The sequence below is a fragment of the Desmodus rotundus genome, chromosome 9, assembly GCF_022682495.2.
Source record: "Desmodus rotundus isolate HL8 chromosome 9, HLdesRot8A.1, whole genome shotgun sequence".
NCBI classification, from domain to species: Eukaryota; Metazoa; Chordata; class Mammalia; order Chiroptera; family Phyllostomidae; genus Desmodus; species Desmodus rotundus.
In genome coordinates, this window is record NC_071395.1 from 89,654,238 (window position 1) to 89,671,752 (window position 17,515).

The 17,515-nt window shown below is 44.0% G+C and overlaps 1 protein-coding gene and 2 non-coding genes across 7 annotated transcripts in view; 1 reads left to right on the forward strand and 2 right to left on the reverse strand.

The window, feature by feature from the left end:
- Nucleotides 1–7,413, forward strand: part of TEX2 (testis expressed 2) — a 124,429-nt gene extending 117,016 nt beyond the window's left edge. For 4 of the 5 annotated variants that reach the window (XM_053910720.2, XM_053910721.1, XM_071219328.1 and 1 more), the window contains 3 exons: nt 1,062–1,271; nt 3,976–4,096; nt 5,846–7,413. In XM_053910720.2, the coding sequence (XP_053766695.1) occupies nt 1,062–1,271; nt 3,976–4,096; nt 5,846–5,968 (454 nt within the window). In that variant the 3' untranslated portion in view covers nt 5,969–7,413. Of the gene's footprint in view, nt 1–1,061; nt 1,272–3,975; nt 4,097–5,845 lie in introns of those variants that run through there. The other variant, XM_071219329.1, reaches the window with a different exon arrangement.
- A 742-nt stretch (nt 7,414–8,155) lies between these two features.
- On the reverse strand, nt 8,156–8,288 carry LOC112316632 (small nucleolar RNA SNORA76). The gene has a single exon (XR_002976031.2). It is a non-coding gene; the product is annotated as a small nucleolar RNA SNORA76 (small nucleolar RNA).
- A 178-nt stretch (nt 8,289–8,466) lies between these two features.
- LOC112316620 (small nucleolar RNA SNORD104) lies at nt 8,467–8,536 on the reverse strand. The gene has a single exon (XR_002976021.1). It is a non-coding gene; the product is annotated as a small nucleolar RNA SNORD104 (small nucleolar RNA).
- Nucleotides 8,537–17,515: the final 8,979 nt, after the last annotated feature.

Genomic DNA, 17,515 nt, shown 5'->3' on the forward strand with positions numbered 1-17,515 from the left:
CGCAGGCGATTTCTTTGGTGAATTTTGAAACCCTGGATTACTTAGCTGATCCTTTTTGATCATGCACTTCATTTCCGGGGCTCTCTTTGCCTGTTCCTTGGACTGTGGAATGATCAAAGTGCTTAAACAGTCTCTCTCTGCAGATCTTTTATTTAAAGATTATAAAGAAGCCACAGGCATCTGCAAGAAAATATCAGTCTATTCACTTTTGAAATCCTACAGAAGATAAAAAGAGAATCCTGACGGTTGAGGAGTTGGTTCTAGTTTGTGTGCATTATTTAAAATCTATCGCCTGACCTTCTCAGGGATGATTGCTTTTCCCTACACACATATACCTACCATTCCTGACACTCCGGAGCTGAGGAGGATTTTAAAAAGCAGATATCCTCTCTTCTTAGGGCAGTCTTGTGGCGGATGTTACCCGATACTAAAGCTTGCTTTCTTGGCCTGCTAGCATGTTAGCTTGATGTAGCATTTTCCTTTAGAAGTTCCTAAGCCCTTTAAAAAGTAGCTGCCATTCAAAGTTGGCGTGACGCCACCTAGAGTGTGGTCAGTAAAAAATTGTTTTGTGCCCCTGTCGATGCAGAATGGTGTCTTGGTGCCATGTAGGAATGGTGAGGGTTCCCCTGGAGGACACTGGGTTGATATTCAGTACTTGAGTGTTGTAAACATGAGATGCCTTCTCTGTTTGCCCTGGGAGAACTTTGACCCTCCGTTGTCAAGGCCCAGCTCTGTGTGGTGTTGCACCTTGTCTAGAGGAGTGGTTTTCAACTGGGGGTTATTTTGCACCCCCAGGGGACATATGGCAATGTCTGGCGACATTTGTTATTGTCATGACTGGGGGGAATGTGCCAACGACATAGTAGCTAGAGACCAGAGATGCTGCTAAACATCTTTCAATGCTCAGGGCAGTCTCCGCAGCAGAGAATTGCCTGGTTCAAAATGTCAGTGGCGCTGCGGCTGAGAAACTGGTCTAAATCAGGGTGAATGAAGAGCCACAAAGTGTTCATTTGTGAAGGAGCAAGTTTACATTAACACCCATTTGTGTCCCTCATTTACAGGTATGTTGGAGGTCATCGAACAAGTAAGATTATGAGGTTTGTTGATAAAATCACCAAGTCAAAATATTTCCAAAAAGCAACGGAGACAGAGTTCATTAAAAAGAAGATTGAAGAAGTCTCCAACACACCCCTGCTGCTAACTGTAGAAGTACAAGAATGTAGAGGAACCTTGGCGGTCAACATTCCACCTCCCCCAACTGACCGAATATGGTACGGAGCGGGCCCTCGGGGACAGCTGTGATTTCCCTTGTTGCGTGACCGTAAAGATCCCAGCCTGCTTACCCTTGACCTTATGGAAAGTACCTTCCCCCGGACAGAAGAAACTTTCAGACATTTTTCATGGAACCTAATGTTAGTTGTAAATCCGATTCTACTTTCTTCTGTGAATGGTTAATTCACATTTAAAGATTCATTTTCACGTGTTCGGAAGGGTTAAGGTCAATAGGTGACGTTGGTGGGATGAGCTGCTTCTATTCTTGATCTTCCTCTCTGGAGCCTACTCTTGCCGCCAGTAAGAACAGCTGCCATTTGTAGAGCTCTTGTTGTCTGCCTGGCCTGCTCTGTCCTCACAGCATCCTGTGGAGCCATTGTTGCCCCCCCTTTCCAGGCAGGGATCACGCATTCAGCAGAGTGCCAGGCGGTTAGGGAAGACTTCCCTGGGTCGGGCCTCGATGTTTGGGAGGCAGGAGCATGTGCACTTGGTAACTGTGGCAGGAGGTCTGTACGAGGAGTTGTGACTGAATGAACTTGTGATTTTCAACCCGCCCGCAAATCACAGTTACACAGGGACTTGTTAAAGATAAAGTCGTGCCCGCCCACTGCCCAGGATTTAGGGGCTGGGGAACCAGTCAGGATTGAGAATCACTGAAATAAAGTATTCATGGGTGCAGGAGAAGGAAATCGCTGTCTGAATCTCAATTTTAAATGGACATGGCAGGTCCTATAGTATGTACAGAAGTGTATACAGCACTGCATAAGCTGTGCTCGTGTGGACAAGATAGCCCTGTTCTGCTGTAGCGCGAAACCAGCCTGCTAGTAGTACGCGCCCTCGGTGTTCAGAAAGGGCTGTGGAAATGATTCAAAGAGGATTTTTGAGTTGACTAATTAGTTGGCGATGTTATTGGTGTTTCCCTGTCAAAACCTTAAAATAGCATTTTAGATTTTTTTAAAGTAATATTTTCATTGGGGGAAAAAAGCCTGTAATCTTATCAACCAAAAATAACCAGTTAACGGATGGACACAGACAGCGGTGTGGGGATTACCTGAGAGAGTGGGGGGAGGGGTTGGGGAGGGAACAAAAGGGGAAAAACTGGGTCAACTGTAGTAGCATAAATAATAAAATAACTAGTTATTAACACCTTTCTGTACAATCTTCCAAATCTAATTGAAAATGTTTTTAAATGCTCTGAGTTGATAACATTTCTTTCCCTACTAAGCCGTATCAGCTATAAATACCACTGCTCAGTGGGAGATAACTTTGAAGGCTCTAGGATAGTGCTACCCAGCGTGTGCTCAAATGCTGGACCGTTTTTTAAAGATCCACAAAGAGAAGTGTAGATATTGAGGGTGTTAATAAATGTTTATAGCAATTTGACGTCTTTATTGTATTTTTTAAAATATCGGTCCATGACAGATGGAAGGTTTTAGATAGTTTGATAGCACACAGTCTCGTCTGGATACTTTACCAACAGTTCTGAGTGCTCCATGGAGAAGCTGTAGTAGGCGTGGTGTGCAGTGTGGAGTGTGGAGTGAAAAAGCAGGCTGTAGAATGTTCTCTGTTTACATGTACATATTACACAGTGTGGGGGGAACTGACCACTTCTCTCTCAGTGGTCCCATCATGGGAGTGAGATTAGGAGAGAGACACTGTCTTTCACTTTCTGCTTTATACACTTGCATATCTTGGGCTTTGTAACATACACAAGGTCTGTCCAGAAAAAGTCCAGCCAGTTAAGAACAGTTTGCACGACATCGATGTAGCCGGGCCGCCAAGGAGAGTGGGCTGGAGTGCACGTGAACAATGATGACTTCACTGTAGTAGTCAGTGGGGGCAGCAGACATTGCTGAGCAAGCAGATGTACTGTGTGGCCGTCACATTCAAAATGACTGAGTGAGTAGAGCAACAAATCTGCATCAGATTTTGCATTAAGCTCGGACATTCCTCATCAGAAACTGTTTGGATGACTCAGAAGGCCGCAGCTATGGGCAACAGGTGATTGGCAGCTTCATCACGACAATGCATTGGCTCATGCATCACGTCTGGTGCAGTTTTTTTTTCAAAATGTCAAATCACTCAGGTGACTCAGCCCCTATACAGCCCAGACTTGGCATCCTGTGACTCCTGACTTTTCCCAAAACTCACCTTTGAAAGGGAAGAGATTTCAGACCCTTGATGAGATTCAGGAAAATACGACAGGGCAGCTGATGGTAATTGGGAGAACTGTGTAAGATCCCAAGGCGCCTACTTTGAAGGGGACTGAGGTGTCATTGTCCTATGTACAATGTGTCTTGTATCTTGTATCTTTATTAAATGTCTCTTTTTCATATTAGATGGCTGGATACCTTCTGGCCAGACCTCGTATATACTACTTTTATAAAAATAGAAACTAGAAACGTTGTTGCCATCTTAGGAAACCAAAGCTCAGGTCACTGGCTTCTCCTTGAGGCTTCCTGGCTTTCCTGGTTGTCAGAACCGCTCTCAGACCGTCACAGCGCTACACGCCGCCCGGGCACACACGGAGCTCACAGTTCATTCTTGCGTGCTGCGTTATTTTTAGAGGCAATTATCAGAATAAGAACACTTAAGTGGTGATAAAGGCGTGTGTAAATGAGGAATGTGTGTTGTTGGTACTTGTCTGCTTCCTTTCTTGGCTTCTAAATGTGGTTATTCTGTTGTCTTCTCTCTTTTTTAAAGGTATGGTTTCCGGAAGCCACCATATATAGAGCTGAAAGCTCGGCCAAAACTTGGAGAGAGAGAGGTGACTTTAGTCCATGTGACAGACTGGATAGAGAAGAAACTGGAGCAGGAGTTTCAGGTAAACCCGCAGTGTCGTCTAGTGTTTCACACCGAGGCTGAAAACTCCAGGTAGAGAACAGAGGCCCTTCTTCATGCGGGTCAGGGTCCTCCTCCGAGGCCCTCATCCCAGGAAAGCATCAGACAGGTGTCAAATTTCACATATGGTATCAAAAGCTCATCCACAGCACCCTATTAAGTGGTCTTCAAAAAGGAACCCAAAAGGAGGGGTCAAAGAGCAAGATGACTGTCTCGTACCAGTATGCCTGGTGAAGGGCAAGCCCTCTGGCTCTGTGGGCCCTGGAGGTGGCTAGCTAGTAGCGCCCGCCAGTGGCCAGCGAAGTTGCTCCTGCCCTAGGTGATATCCACCTTGCTCAGCGTGTTCAGTTCCCATGGAAACCCTTCTGTGTACAGCTGTCCCCAACCCTGGGAACCTAAAGATGCACCAGGCCTGTCCCTGCCCTGTGGATCTAGGGTAGACTTGGAGTTTACTAAGCCAGAGCTCATTCTCCAAGTCTGTCTTCTGCATTCAGCCACCAAAGGTTAATAGCAATGTAGCCAAAGCCCTGGGATGAGCTATTCTTTTTTATCAAATTTTAATCAGCTATTTGAGGCACATTTGTATTCCAAGGTTTTATGGATTAGCAATTTATTTACTTTATACTGAATTTCACCTTTAGAAGAAGACCCAGATATTTTAGCAGTGGTATGTTTTGAGTTACTGCCTTTAAAACTATATTTTTATTTAAAGGCTGTAAGTATAACTGAAAACCAGTTTTTAGAAAGCTTTATATCACCAAACAGAAAAGTGCTTTTTTTCCAGTTAAAAAACTTTTCTTGCTGTGGCTGGGGCACAGTGGCTTGAGTGTCAGCCTGCCAACCAAAGGGTCGCTGGTTTGATTCCCAGTCAGGGCACATGCCTGGATTGCGGGCCAGGTCCCCAGTAGGGGGCGCGAGAGGCAACCACTCATTGATGTTTCTCTCCCTCTTTCTCCCTCCCTCTCTCTAAAAAATAAATAAAATCTTAAAATAAAAAAACCCTCCTTATCTCCCAGATTCTACATTAGGAGTTTGAGTGGGTTGTCTCTTTTAGGGGAGTTAGGGTACAAGGAGCAAAGGGACAAGGGGGCAGATTGGTGCCTGGTATTTTTGAGGCAAATTGGGAAGTTGAAGGTGAACTGCTGCATTCTCCCATAGCCACCTGTTTTTGGTTTCATTTACACTTTTGGAAGAGAGCATTACTGAAGGTTGAATGCATTGGCACAATTCACTAATATAAAACTAGTTTATAAACAGGCAAAGCACTTTTACCATCAATCACTGATTACCCTTTGGGTATGCACAGTAGTAGGATTTTTTGGTCTGGTTCTGATTTTTAAAAAATTGTATTTTGTCACTAGATTTAAGTGGATAAATCCCATGGACTCTGGCTTTCGGATATAGTAACTTACAAATGTTATGAGCAACTTAAGCCAATTCTCTTAAAATAACATTGAGGCCATTTGTCAATTTATGAATAATTTTATTATATGCACATGAAATGAAAGGTTGCTTTTGCCTTCAGGGCTGACTTTTTTGGGTTCTTGTGTTCACACACTGATGTGATTGCTCAACTCTTTCTAAATATGGTAGAAGAATGAATTTGGTACGGTAGGGTGTTGTTTCACCTATATTTAAAAATTTTGTCCAAAGCCTAAATTCCCAGAGTAGGGAGGGTGGCAGCCCGAGAAAACAAAGCATTTCCCCACATGGCCGTTCTTTCTCCCTACAGAAAGTGTTTGTCATGCCAAACATGGATGATGTCTATATCCCTATAATGCACTCGGCCATGGACCCTCGCTCCACTTCCTGCCTCCTGAAAGACCCGCTTATGGAGGCTGCTGATCAGCTGTGACGGGTGAAGACCTGACATTGCCAGTATTATGAGGTCTAGCTCCAGGTGTGGGGTTCTTGGCTGCCATCTGTGCTGTAGCACAGGCCTTTCCTCGTGCCACAGCTTCTGCCCTCTGCCTGCCGGTGCCCATTCCACTGTGAGGTGTCATTCCACGTGTCCAGCGACTGGTGTCTGGATTGCCTACTGCAAAGCTTTGACTCAGAGATTGGAAGAATCATCGCGGTGGATCCAGAGGTTACGTGACTCACACCATGGTTTTTTTTAAGTCTACCAGTTTTTGTGGCAGCAAAAGAGCACATTAAGAGCAAAGCTACAACTAGAAGGCTTCCTTCCCCCTTGCCTCAGCTCCAAAGCTTCTCAGGCAGCCAGAGCACAAACGGAACATTTTCTCACTCCTAGTCTGTACACGGTGCAGCCCTCCACATCCTGAAAGTCAGTGTGGTAACACGTGGAGGGTGGGGATGAAATGTTGTGAACAGTTTCATTGGTGATAATGAGGTATGCATAGCAACTTTTCTTCGTATTAAATTGTGCATTTCGGAAGCAAGTAGCCATAGAACATACACTAACACACTATCAGCTGGGGTGGGGACAGTGAGATTTCTGTGAACATTAGGTAAAGCCATGAGCTCAAACCATCCCAAGCCTTTTACCAATGAGGTACAATCACCTGGTTCTAATCCCAAATGGTTTCCTGAAATGAGCATATGTGAAAATGTCAAACACCATGTGACCAGATCACCTTTGTGTGCTCCAGGAAACTTCATACAGTTCATCTAAAGGCTTTCATCTAGTTGGTTGGGGATGTTTTCTGATGGCCCAAACAGAACACCTCTGATCGTGAGTCAAGACCAAAAGTTTGCTCAACATCAAACACTACATATCTCAAAGTTAATGACATTTCTTCAATGTTGCCAACTTTAATTTGTGCGTTTGTGTCAGAATGTCTCGTTTACAAGTGTGGAGGCCCTGCTTCATTGTATAATTTGCTTTGAGAAGTACATTTAAAATGATTTGTTTAAAGCTGCATTCAACATCAAAATTACCTTGGGTAACTTTTGATATTTACATGTGTACTAAGTTAATAGTGGGTTTTTTAAACAGCACCTTGCCTGAATGTGACTTTAAAAGAAATTAATATATTGAAAAAAATTGAACCCTTATTTGATGATTTTAATTGCACCATTAAACCATTTGACTTAAATTTGACCATTCCAGTCGGTGTGCTGTTCTAATTTCTCATTGTGTAGGCCAGTTTGCCAGTCAGTCCGCATGTCTTGTTCACTGGTCTTTATAATTTCTGTGCAATAACTAAAGGCAAAGGACTAGATGCACTACTGTGTGAAGAGATTATACGACTGTACCTTATTGCACTTAATTTAGTATGTGGGGATTTACAATCGCTTGCATTGTTTCACAAAATAAATATCTCATGTCAAATACTAGCTAAAAGCATCGAAGTTATTTCTACCGAATCCTGTTTAGCTAATAGGGACAGAATAAACAGTGGGTACAGGGTACCTGGGCCCTGAGCTGCCAATAGCAACGTGTTTTCTGGGTGATCACTGGGCCAGCACTCTCAAGGATCCTAGGTTGTCCCTCATCACACCTGACATGAGCTGGACGCTATTTGCAATCCATATGTAATCTGAGGGGGGCAATCCTGAACTGTATTGCCCAGTGGTTGTGTTCCTTAACCCCCCCCCCCGCCCCCACAGTTGCCAAAGCAGTTTACATGGCTTCTGTGCTTCCTTGTACTCAGAAGTGATGCACATTAAATCTAAGCCCAGGCAAGATTGTTCATCACCTGGAACGTGGACTACAAAAGAGTGATCGCGCAATTTTTTAAGTAACTGTATTTGCATAAACTCTCACCTCCACAACTACCCTGTTGTAAACTGGGACACATTTATTTGCCGAACACTTTAGCCCCACACTTGACACGGTATCCAAATAAGCAGTTGGCCCTAACTGGTATTTTGTAGAAAGGTCCGAGCTACACCTTAGCCAGATTAAGTTCCTGTCACCACCATGCCCTTAAAGTGCTTAAGACCACAGTCCCACCATCCACTCCCGCGGCTAACAGCCTACAGGATTTCCCACGTCTCCCTACAGCATTTCAACCTTAGCTTTAAGGACTGGGCCGTTACAACCCCCAGAAAACCCACCCCCAGCAGCGTGGTGCTGCTTTGTCGCTCGCGGTTAAAAAGGCCGCCAGCCGCGGAGCAGTCGGCCCCAGTTATGCGCAAGCTTGTGCTCTGGCGCTGCAGCCTGACCCCCGGCACCACGCGCAGGCACAGCGGGGGCTCAAAGGCAGCGCATCACCATAAGAAATACCGACACCAGCACTAGGGTCAAACCATTTTATTGAGAGTGGAAAGGCTGGGGAGACGAGATCCGATTTGCTCGGCCAGGCTGGGATCTGCAAGAACAAAAGAAGTGGATAAGCCGATGGGCCCCTGCTGGTGCGTTCCCACCCCGCCACCACGGGTCGCCAGGCTCAGAGTCCAGTTCGCATCACCCTTGTCAGCAGTCTAACACGTGCTTTGATATAAACGTCATCACTGCCGGCCACCCGTCTCCCACCGGGGGCCAACCGGCCACAGCCCACCGCATACAGCACCTCACCTCTCCAACTTCACAGCCGCGAAAAGAGGGAAGGGAGCCCACGGCTTCTACTTAAAGGAACGGGCTGGGCGGTCCTTTACCATGATTAACCAATAGCAAGTCAAACTTCCGGCCAGGTGGCTTAATGATTGGCCGTGCTCACTGAGTCCTCCAGAATATAGAATGGTTCCAAGCCAACCATGGAGATGCGATGCAAGGAAAGACTGAGTCACCGAGTGTCCTCATTCTTCCCCATTTCCTTCCACGTCTCGATCGCCGGCTTGTAATTTAGCGCATCTCTCTACGATCCTCAAGAGAAAACTTTACGAACAACAGGACGCAAGTAATGCCTAATTTTTTTGAGGTATTCTGTGCCGGGAACTAGGCTAGGAGGTGAGGTTACAAAAGCGACAAACTAACCTTGCCCTTGAATTCAGAGTAAACTCTTCCGGTAGAAAGAGCTTGTGTGTGACAGTAGAACTGTGTGCAACCAAACCCTGGCCGTGTGATGAATTCGCTCTGTGATCTTGATCACCTAACCTTTCTGAGCCTCAGTTTCTGAAAAAGAATGTCCAAAAAAGGTTGTAATGATTAAGTGAAGTGATGTCAATCGCCTGGCACATTCTGAGTGCTAAACAAATATTTGTTTTTAAAGGACAGTGTGATTGCAATGCTTTAATAAATGCTTAAATAGCAGCCTACTGTGGAAGCCCAAAGGAGAGAAGGCCGAACTTTGGGAAAGCTAAAAGTGCTTCTCAGTATTGAGCTCACACTGTGAGCCAGCACTGTTCACCAGTGGATAATAGGAATATGACCCTGTCCTCTAAGAGCTTCATTTACAGGGAAAAGGAACAGTGAACAGTCACAATTTCTGGTTATCTTCATTTCCATCATGTGTTTTCCTTGGGAATCTTTTTCCTTTTGGCTCTTAATGAGGAATTTTTTTTTTTTTTGTAATGAAAATATTTCAACCTACGAGTTTGTAGTTGAATGGGGCTCTTATTTTTATTATTTTTTATAGTCTTAAGTTATATTAAAAAATTCCTTTTTGATTCAAAGGAATAATAATTTTGGCAGGTGTTTTGTAACTTCTCCATGATTATTTTTATTGCTGTTTAAACTTTTGTTATTAATTTAAACATTTATTACATTGTGGTACAGTTTCTACATTGGGAAACATATTAAAGTTTTTTATGGCCTCTTTTTTTATTTCCCCAAATTCTTGAAATGAAAATGTTTCCACCATCACGTGCAAATATTGACATGAAGTATTTATTATTAACTCAGACTTAGCTGTGTTGTAATTGTATTGTCCATATCTCTGTATTTTTATACTCGATTGTGATTGTATGCACTGTCTTGACTTCTGGTGATGTATTAAGATTGTGCTTCAAATACCAGCTGCTGGCGAGGATGCAAAGCAAAGAACTTTGCTGCATTACTATTTGGGAACACAAAATAGTACAACCATTTTGGAAAAGAAATCAGACAAAGTATCTTATAAAGTTAAACATACACTTACCATATATATGACTTAGCTATCCCTAGGTTTTTACCCAACAGAAATGAAAATTTATGTTCACCCAAAATCCTGTCCACAAATGTTTATAACATTATTTGTAATTCCCCCCAAACTGGAACAACCCAAAAGCCCTTTACTGGGTGAATGGTAAGTATGGTAAGCAATCGTGGTACATCCATACAATTGAATGCTGCTCAGCAATAAAATAGAAGGAACTGCTGATACATGTAACACTTGGAAGAATCTCAAAGGTGTGCTGAGTGAGTGGAAGAACCCAGACTCCAACGACGGTCCCATTTATATAACGCTCTAGAGAAGACAAATCTACAAGGATGGAGAACAAATCCGAGTTTCCTGAATTAGGGGTATGAGGTTATCTGACCACAAAAAGGTGACATGAAGGCATGTGGAGGGTGATAGAACTGTCCTGTATCTTGACTGTGGTGGCGGTTACAGGACTTTTGTCTAAACTCAGAACTGTTCACCCAAAATATTTCATTTTACCATGTGACATTTAAAAATAAAAAAATTAAAATGAAATTATGCTTCAGTCATGTTCCTTGATTATTTTCATGACTTGCTTTGTGTATTTTGAGGCATGCCGTTCCTCTCATTATGGTTTGTGGCTGATGATATTTCCACTGTGGATCACATATATTTATGTGTAAAGTTACACGCTAAGCTACTATGGCTTTTACCTTGAGTTCTAATTCATCTGACACCAGATTAGCATAGCTGCTCGTGTCTTTTCTTTTGACCAGTGTTTGTCTGATATAACTTTGCCCACCCCTTTATTTTTAACCTTTCTATGTTATTTTGGCTAATACGCCCTTTGTATTAGGCATATGGTTGGACTACAGTGTTTAGCCCAATGTGATAATATTTGTCTTTTAATTTTTTAAAAATTTTATTGTGAATTATCTCTGCATATAAGAATACATGTAAAGTATATGTGTGGTTTGGAGATAATTGAATATTCATATACTTACCACTTAGTGTAAGAAAAACAACAGTTATCATCAGTAACTTTGAAGCCAACTTCTTCATGATTCTCCTTCACTCAGAGAAAACCACTATCCTGAATTTTGAGTTTGTCTTGTTTTGCTTTTCTTTTTAGTTTTCCTTCATATATTTGTATATTATTTAGTTTTGCTTGATTTTGAGCTTTGTAGAAATATAATGTACTGTATATAATGTAATGTTCTGTGGCTTATTCTTTTTATTGTGAATAGTGGTGACATTCATGTCACTGCATTGAATGCAAACAGTAATGTAGTCGTGCAACCAGTAATTGTAGCCGTGCAACCAGTAATTGTAGTTGTGCAACCAGTAATTGTAGCCGTGCAACCAGGTTCACAGCTGTGTAGCGTTTCAGTGCACAATTACTCTGCATTTTACGTGTCTCTTTGTATTAGATGTTTAAAATAGCTTCCCGTTTTTGCTATTACAAGCTATTACAAAGCCGCTTTGAATGTTCTTATGTATGAACAAGTTCCTTCGGTGTATGTGCATAGTAGCACAACTGCTGTGTGGTAGGGGAGGCACATGTCCAACTTTCTAGATAATAGCAAATTACTTTCCAAAGTGGATGCTCTAATTTGCATGCCCTCATTGACCTTCCCCCTCACCCATTGTTGGTATTGTCAGACTGTATATGTTTGCCATTGTGGTGTGTATAAAACGGTGTTATCATCGGCCATAGGCCAGGTGTAGTCATAGATCCTGTTGACTTGGTGCCCTTAGAAATGCCCAGCCAGTGTTTCAGTCAGGGTCTATTGATTTAAGTGCTGGGAACCCAGCTCAAGCTAGCTCAGTAACTGGGGGAAGTTTGGTTAAATAGGAGGAGAAGAGCCGGGCAGCCTGATCTCACGCCAACTAGAAGCAGGGCTCACGCTTGTCCAGGGCTCCCTGACTGCACCCATGCTTCTGTCTGTCATCTTCTTTCTTTGGAATTGGCTTTCTTTACAGGATGGAGGCAGCTGCTGGGCCTGGCTTTGCCGCTAGAAAGGAAAGGAGTCTCTTTTCATGGTTGCAGTTAGAGTCAGATTGGGTACAAGCCTACCCATGGCTCACGGAAAGGTGGTCAGATGGGTAGCTGTTCTGGCTGTGTGTTACTGCGTAACAAACCACTCTGTAACTCGGTGTTTCAAAACAACGGCCATTTTATTATCTCTTCCAAAATGAACTGTGACTTAACTGGGCTCAGCTGGGAGGTTCTTTGGCTCCATGTATCAGCTGAGGTCACTCAGGGGCCTGACTGGGCTGGAACATTCACGATGGCTCAGCCAGATGTCGCTCAGCTGGGAGCTCAGCTGGAGCTGTTGATTAGAGCAACTCCATTCTCCATGTGCCCTGTGTATGGATGGCTTGGCTTCTCCATAAGTGGCAGCCAGCTTCCAAGAGGGAACATTCAAGAGCTCATATTCTAAAAAGGACATGGGAGCCACCAGGCCTCTTAAACCTGCACTGGGATGTCCTGGAATATCACTTCTGGTCAAAACCAGTCAGAGGCCCAGTCCGGATCGAAAGGGAGGAGAAATAAGCTCTGCCTTTGGATGGGTGGAGCTGCATGTGCATGGAGGGAGAGAGTCTTGTTTGGGGCCGTCACTGGGTGGCTGTCACAACAGGGTAATATGATTGGGCCAGCCTGGGTAGGTGCCCACTAGGGGACAGACAAAGGTGTGTCCACACCACTCAGCATACCTGCCCCTCTCACAGAGCTGGCCCCAGTCCTGTGTACTCGCCCCTTCACTGGTCCCAGCAATGAGAACAGTGCCTTGAATGTGGCAAACGTCTGACAAACGATTGTGAATTCCTCCTCAGTCTTCTTGTTTGTGTAACTGGACCGGTCAAATGCTTGCCGTTCTGCCTCGGCAAGGTCTCTTGGATCTCTCCTGTCCCCCTCCTTCCTTTTGCTCTAGATGAAGTCTCCTAATGATCTCTCAAATGCCTGCCTTTTCCCCTAACTGCCCTGCTGGAACACAACTTCAGTCCTGTCTCCCCGCTGCCTACTAGAGAAAGCCCGGCCTGACTGTAGTGTTCCCCACCCACTGGCTCACCCTGCCTGCCTTACCAGCCCCATCTCCCACTGCTCCTTCGTGTAGAAGCCAAGCACGTGCTCAGTGATGTGTCAGCTTGGGCTCCTGCACAGCGCTTTCCTTTCCACAAGCCTCTGTTCAGGGAGACCCCTAAGGTGTCCTTTCCCCTGTCAGATCTGGCAAAAGGCCCAGCACAGATGCCACTTCTTCCATGAAGCCCTCTCTACTGTATCCTTCCCATTCCCTTCCTCCCCCCAGACCCCTCTCTGTCTTGAACACCATAGCTCTATTTCTGGTTTGTTCCTGCCTTCTCATATGTCACAGCCAGCCTTGTATGTTGGTTATTTCTGTGCGTGTCCCATCACTTTTCCCAACTTGCAAACTCTTGTGATGTCCCTTCATGGTACCAATCCTTTGTACTCAGAAGCCCTCAGTGATATTTGTTAAAAGAATGAATGAATGGCCAGCCCTGGCCAGTGGGGCTCAGTTGGTGGGAGTGTCACCCTGTAACCGAAGGATTGCAGGTCCGATTCCCAGTCTGGGTGCGTAGGGGAGGTAACCAATCAATGTTTCTCTTTCACATCAATGTTTCTCTCCCCCTTTCTCTTTCCCGTCCTGTCTCTCTTAAAAAAAAAAGTCCTCGGGTGAGGATTAAAAAAAAAATGAAAGAGTGGTAATCATCCATGCAGAGGTCAAAGATGAAGTCATCTCCAAAATGAAGCTGATTAAATTACAGCTAAAGTTCCTTTCTGCTCTAAAATTTGGTTACATCTATGAATGGACTCCCCTAGATGAAAAGGAAATAGAATGGGTAAGGTAAACATACTAAGCCTTGAGAAACGTGGGTAAGGTACACCTATTAAGTCTTGAAAAACACAGTTGACGGGGCGGGGCCGGGGAGAGCAACAGGGAAAAGGTGGGACAACTGTAACTGAACAACAATCATTTTTAAAAAACAAAGTTTGCAAGTAAAAAAAAAGCCAAACATAAAAATGAAAAAAACCAAAACAAAAACCCCAACCAAAACACAGTCTGGAAGGAGGAAAAAGCCAGAAAATGGTGATATTGAAGGTGGAAACGTTCCAGAAAAGGAATAGTTAACACATTTGACCTGAAGAGAGGCCTGTGGAAAAAAAGATGAAGCATGGCCTCTGAGATTTTACAAGAGGAAGAACGTTTATGAACTGCTTGACAGGTGTTTCCAGAGAGTTCTGTGAAAATAAGCCAGACGGCAGGGGATTAGGAGGTCCTGGGCAGCAAGGAAGTGGAGGTCCTCTGAGAGGACAGTTTCCATAGTGGTGCTGCACTGGGCCTTTGAGAATATTAACATACTGGTGACACTTTGGACACCGTGGTGATACAGACGTGGCACAAATGGGTGTGAAACAAACAATCGGTTAGGATTGGACTGCACCGCCCCCCAGGGCAGAAAGCCCGGGGAAAGCTCACTGTTCTCTCCCACACGTCTGCTGTTTCTTACATTTTCTGCACAACCCCCAGATAAGATCAGGAGACTTACATGTCATTTGAGACAGTACCCCTTATCACCATATATTTGCATAAACTTCTGGTTATCACTATTATTCCAGGGACATGCCAATCTGTGCTACTGCTTAGCTATACTTACAAGTCACGTAATTTTACCTTGCCATAATGCTGTGGGAGGGGCAAGAATAACAACCAGCTAATGGCGCACCACATTCTAGCACCTAAGGTGGCCCGGACAAGTTCTGAAGCCATGTAGGGAGTTGGGTTCTAATCTAGGTTGTGCCTCTCACTAGCTGTGTGTTTCCCTCCCAGCTATTAACCTTTTTAGATTTCAGTGTGGCATCTGGAAAATGGGGCTGGTAACACCCACCTCAGAGAACTGCGCAGATAAGGGGAGATGATCCCGCATGTAAAGCATGTGTTTTTGCACATTTCCAAACAATAGCAAGCAGCCAATAAATATTAACTGTGGCAATAAGAAACTCACTATTGTGATACAAGAAAGTGTGTAGCCAGTTAGATTCCTTGGCAAAGAGAAGTTCTTCAAAATGAGTGACACGACCTTTTCAGATCAAAACCAAACCAAGCTGCTCACAGTGACAGCGGCTTTTCTTCAATTTCCCTTAAACATCAGGACAAAGGAGATGAAAAGCTGGTGTGCCCCTAGACACTCTCGCATCATCGTTCCATTCCTCCCATAATTACTCCACATGTGCTGTGAGTTCAGGTCTGTTTGGAAGCTCAGCCACAGCCCTCAGGATCACAAAAAAAGAGGTCAGAGTCAACTTACTCTGATAGACACACTTCCTTTCAGATGTTCCTGCTTTCGGCCATGACCTCCCTCTTTGGTTTTACCAGATTTTTCTTTCAAAGAGAGCTATCCTCTCACTAAATAGCTCTCTACAAACCAACCTCATAATCATTTTTAAATGAAATTTTGAAGGGTTTTAAACAGAAACTAGGCATAAACAAGGCCAGGTCATAATTTGTTCCACCAGAGGGCGACATTTGCTAAAATAAAAGGCTGTCCTGGCTGTAGGGGTTAACACTGGATATTATGAGTACGCTGGATCCCAGGATCTTGGGTGCCCTGAGTCACCTGTGGAAACTGGAAAACACACAATCTTTGGACTCCATACCTGGAGATTCTGAATCAGTGAGGGAAGAGGGCACGAAAAGGTGTTAGAAATCAGTTTTTTAAAAGCCCTCCAAATTTGGGGACCACTGTTTCGGAGAGAAGTGAAAATAAGATTTTAACTAAATCTCTCCCACTACTTATGGTCCAGATATACTATTCAGCTCCTGCTGATCTATATGTTTATATTGTTATTTTTTTTTTTTACCTTGGTGCAAAAAGAGGGTTTATCTTTACATCAAGACCATGACCTTTGCCCTGCTTAGAGGTTGCTATTTAATGCAACTTCCAGAAAGGACTTTAATATGGGCAGGCCTACTCCAAAAGCACCCTACAAAATATTTTCATTTCTATTTGTATTTATCAATAATGCTAGTTTTTACTTTTTCATAAGCAAAAGAGAAACTGCCTAAGCAATGCCTGGCTGTGGACAATACTGCCATAAATAAACCCAAAGCTTATCAGTATGAGTTGCCAGTCAAGTGAACTGCATAAAACACATCAACTGATTAAATGTAAGAATGACCTAATTGGTGCATAAGAAATTCTGAGAACATACAACAGAGCAGTTAAGGTCCAGGGCTCTGGTCCAGCTGAGTACAAGATAAATATGCCTACCTGATCCAGGCTTCTTGGAATGTTTTGTTTTTTTTTTTTTCTTTATTGGACCTTTAAAGCTGATTTATGAGTCAGATCGAGGTAAGATTACCCTTTGTGTTTCATCCCCTGGTGCTTACAAGGTCACAGTGACATTTTGCATTGTCAAAGGGCTGCCACAGTTTCAGCGCAGAAAGTTCCTCTCCTAGACTTACTCTGAGAAAAAGGCCCAGAGGAGGGATGTGAAAGTGGCGATTTCCAGTCAGGCTTCTCTTCCAAGTCAGGCGTTCTTACAGATCCTGTTGTCAGCTTCCAAGCTGGACAGGTCACCATGAAAGGGCTCCTCCCTGGGCACCTGGCCACACTGCTCAGGAGTGAAGCGGCCTCTGTTTTAACCCATGTCTTCACCCATTCCAAACCTCTCTGTTTGCATTTAGACGTGCGGATTACACTTTTCAAAATTTGTCTACCACTTTCATAGTTGCCACGATTCACACTGCTCTTAAGCTGCTATGTTGGATTCTCCAGCACTGGTAGGGAGGGATGAGTCCTTTGTGGCCTGGCACAGGGGGGTTGGGAATGGGGAACTCTGCTTACAGGATCTTGGTTTACTACAAGCATTTCTGTGTTGCAGTTGGACAGGAGTGATCCACAGTGCACACAGACCAGATATCGGGTCAGTACCCCCACTGCTTCTTTGCTATTTTCTTTAGCATTGCTTACTCCTTTCCCTGAACCTTGAAAAATCTTGCATTGTATTATGAGCAAGTCAGGAAACATTAGAGAAGTTGCTATCCCCTTTTTCTTTTTGTCCTAGGATCCATCAGTGTTGTGGTCTGAATCTTACTCATTTTAAACAATATGTCTGCTGTCCTCCCTTCCGTCTAAGTGGAGGGCAGCATGGGACCCTGTGACCAAACAGCACCTGGGCTCTTTAATTCAGGTTAATAGCCCATAACCCTCAAATAGACTTTGTTTGAGACCTTAGCACACCCACTCCCTCCAATGAGTTGTGATACATGTCAACCCAACAGGAGGTCACATATACAGATGGCACGTAAAAACCATGACACCAGCAGCCGAAATGGTTTCCTTTTTTTGCTTATAATTTTTGGCAAATGATTTGGCCGTCGTTCATTCCAAAAGGAACTGACGGCGTT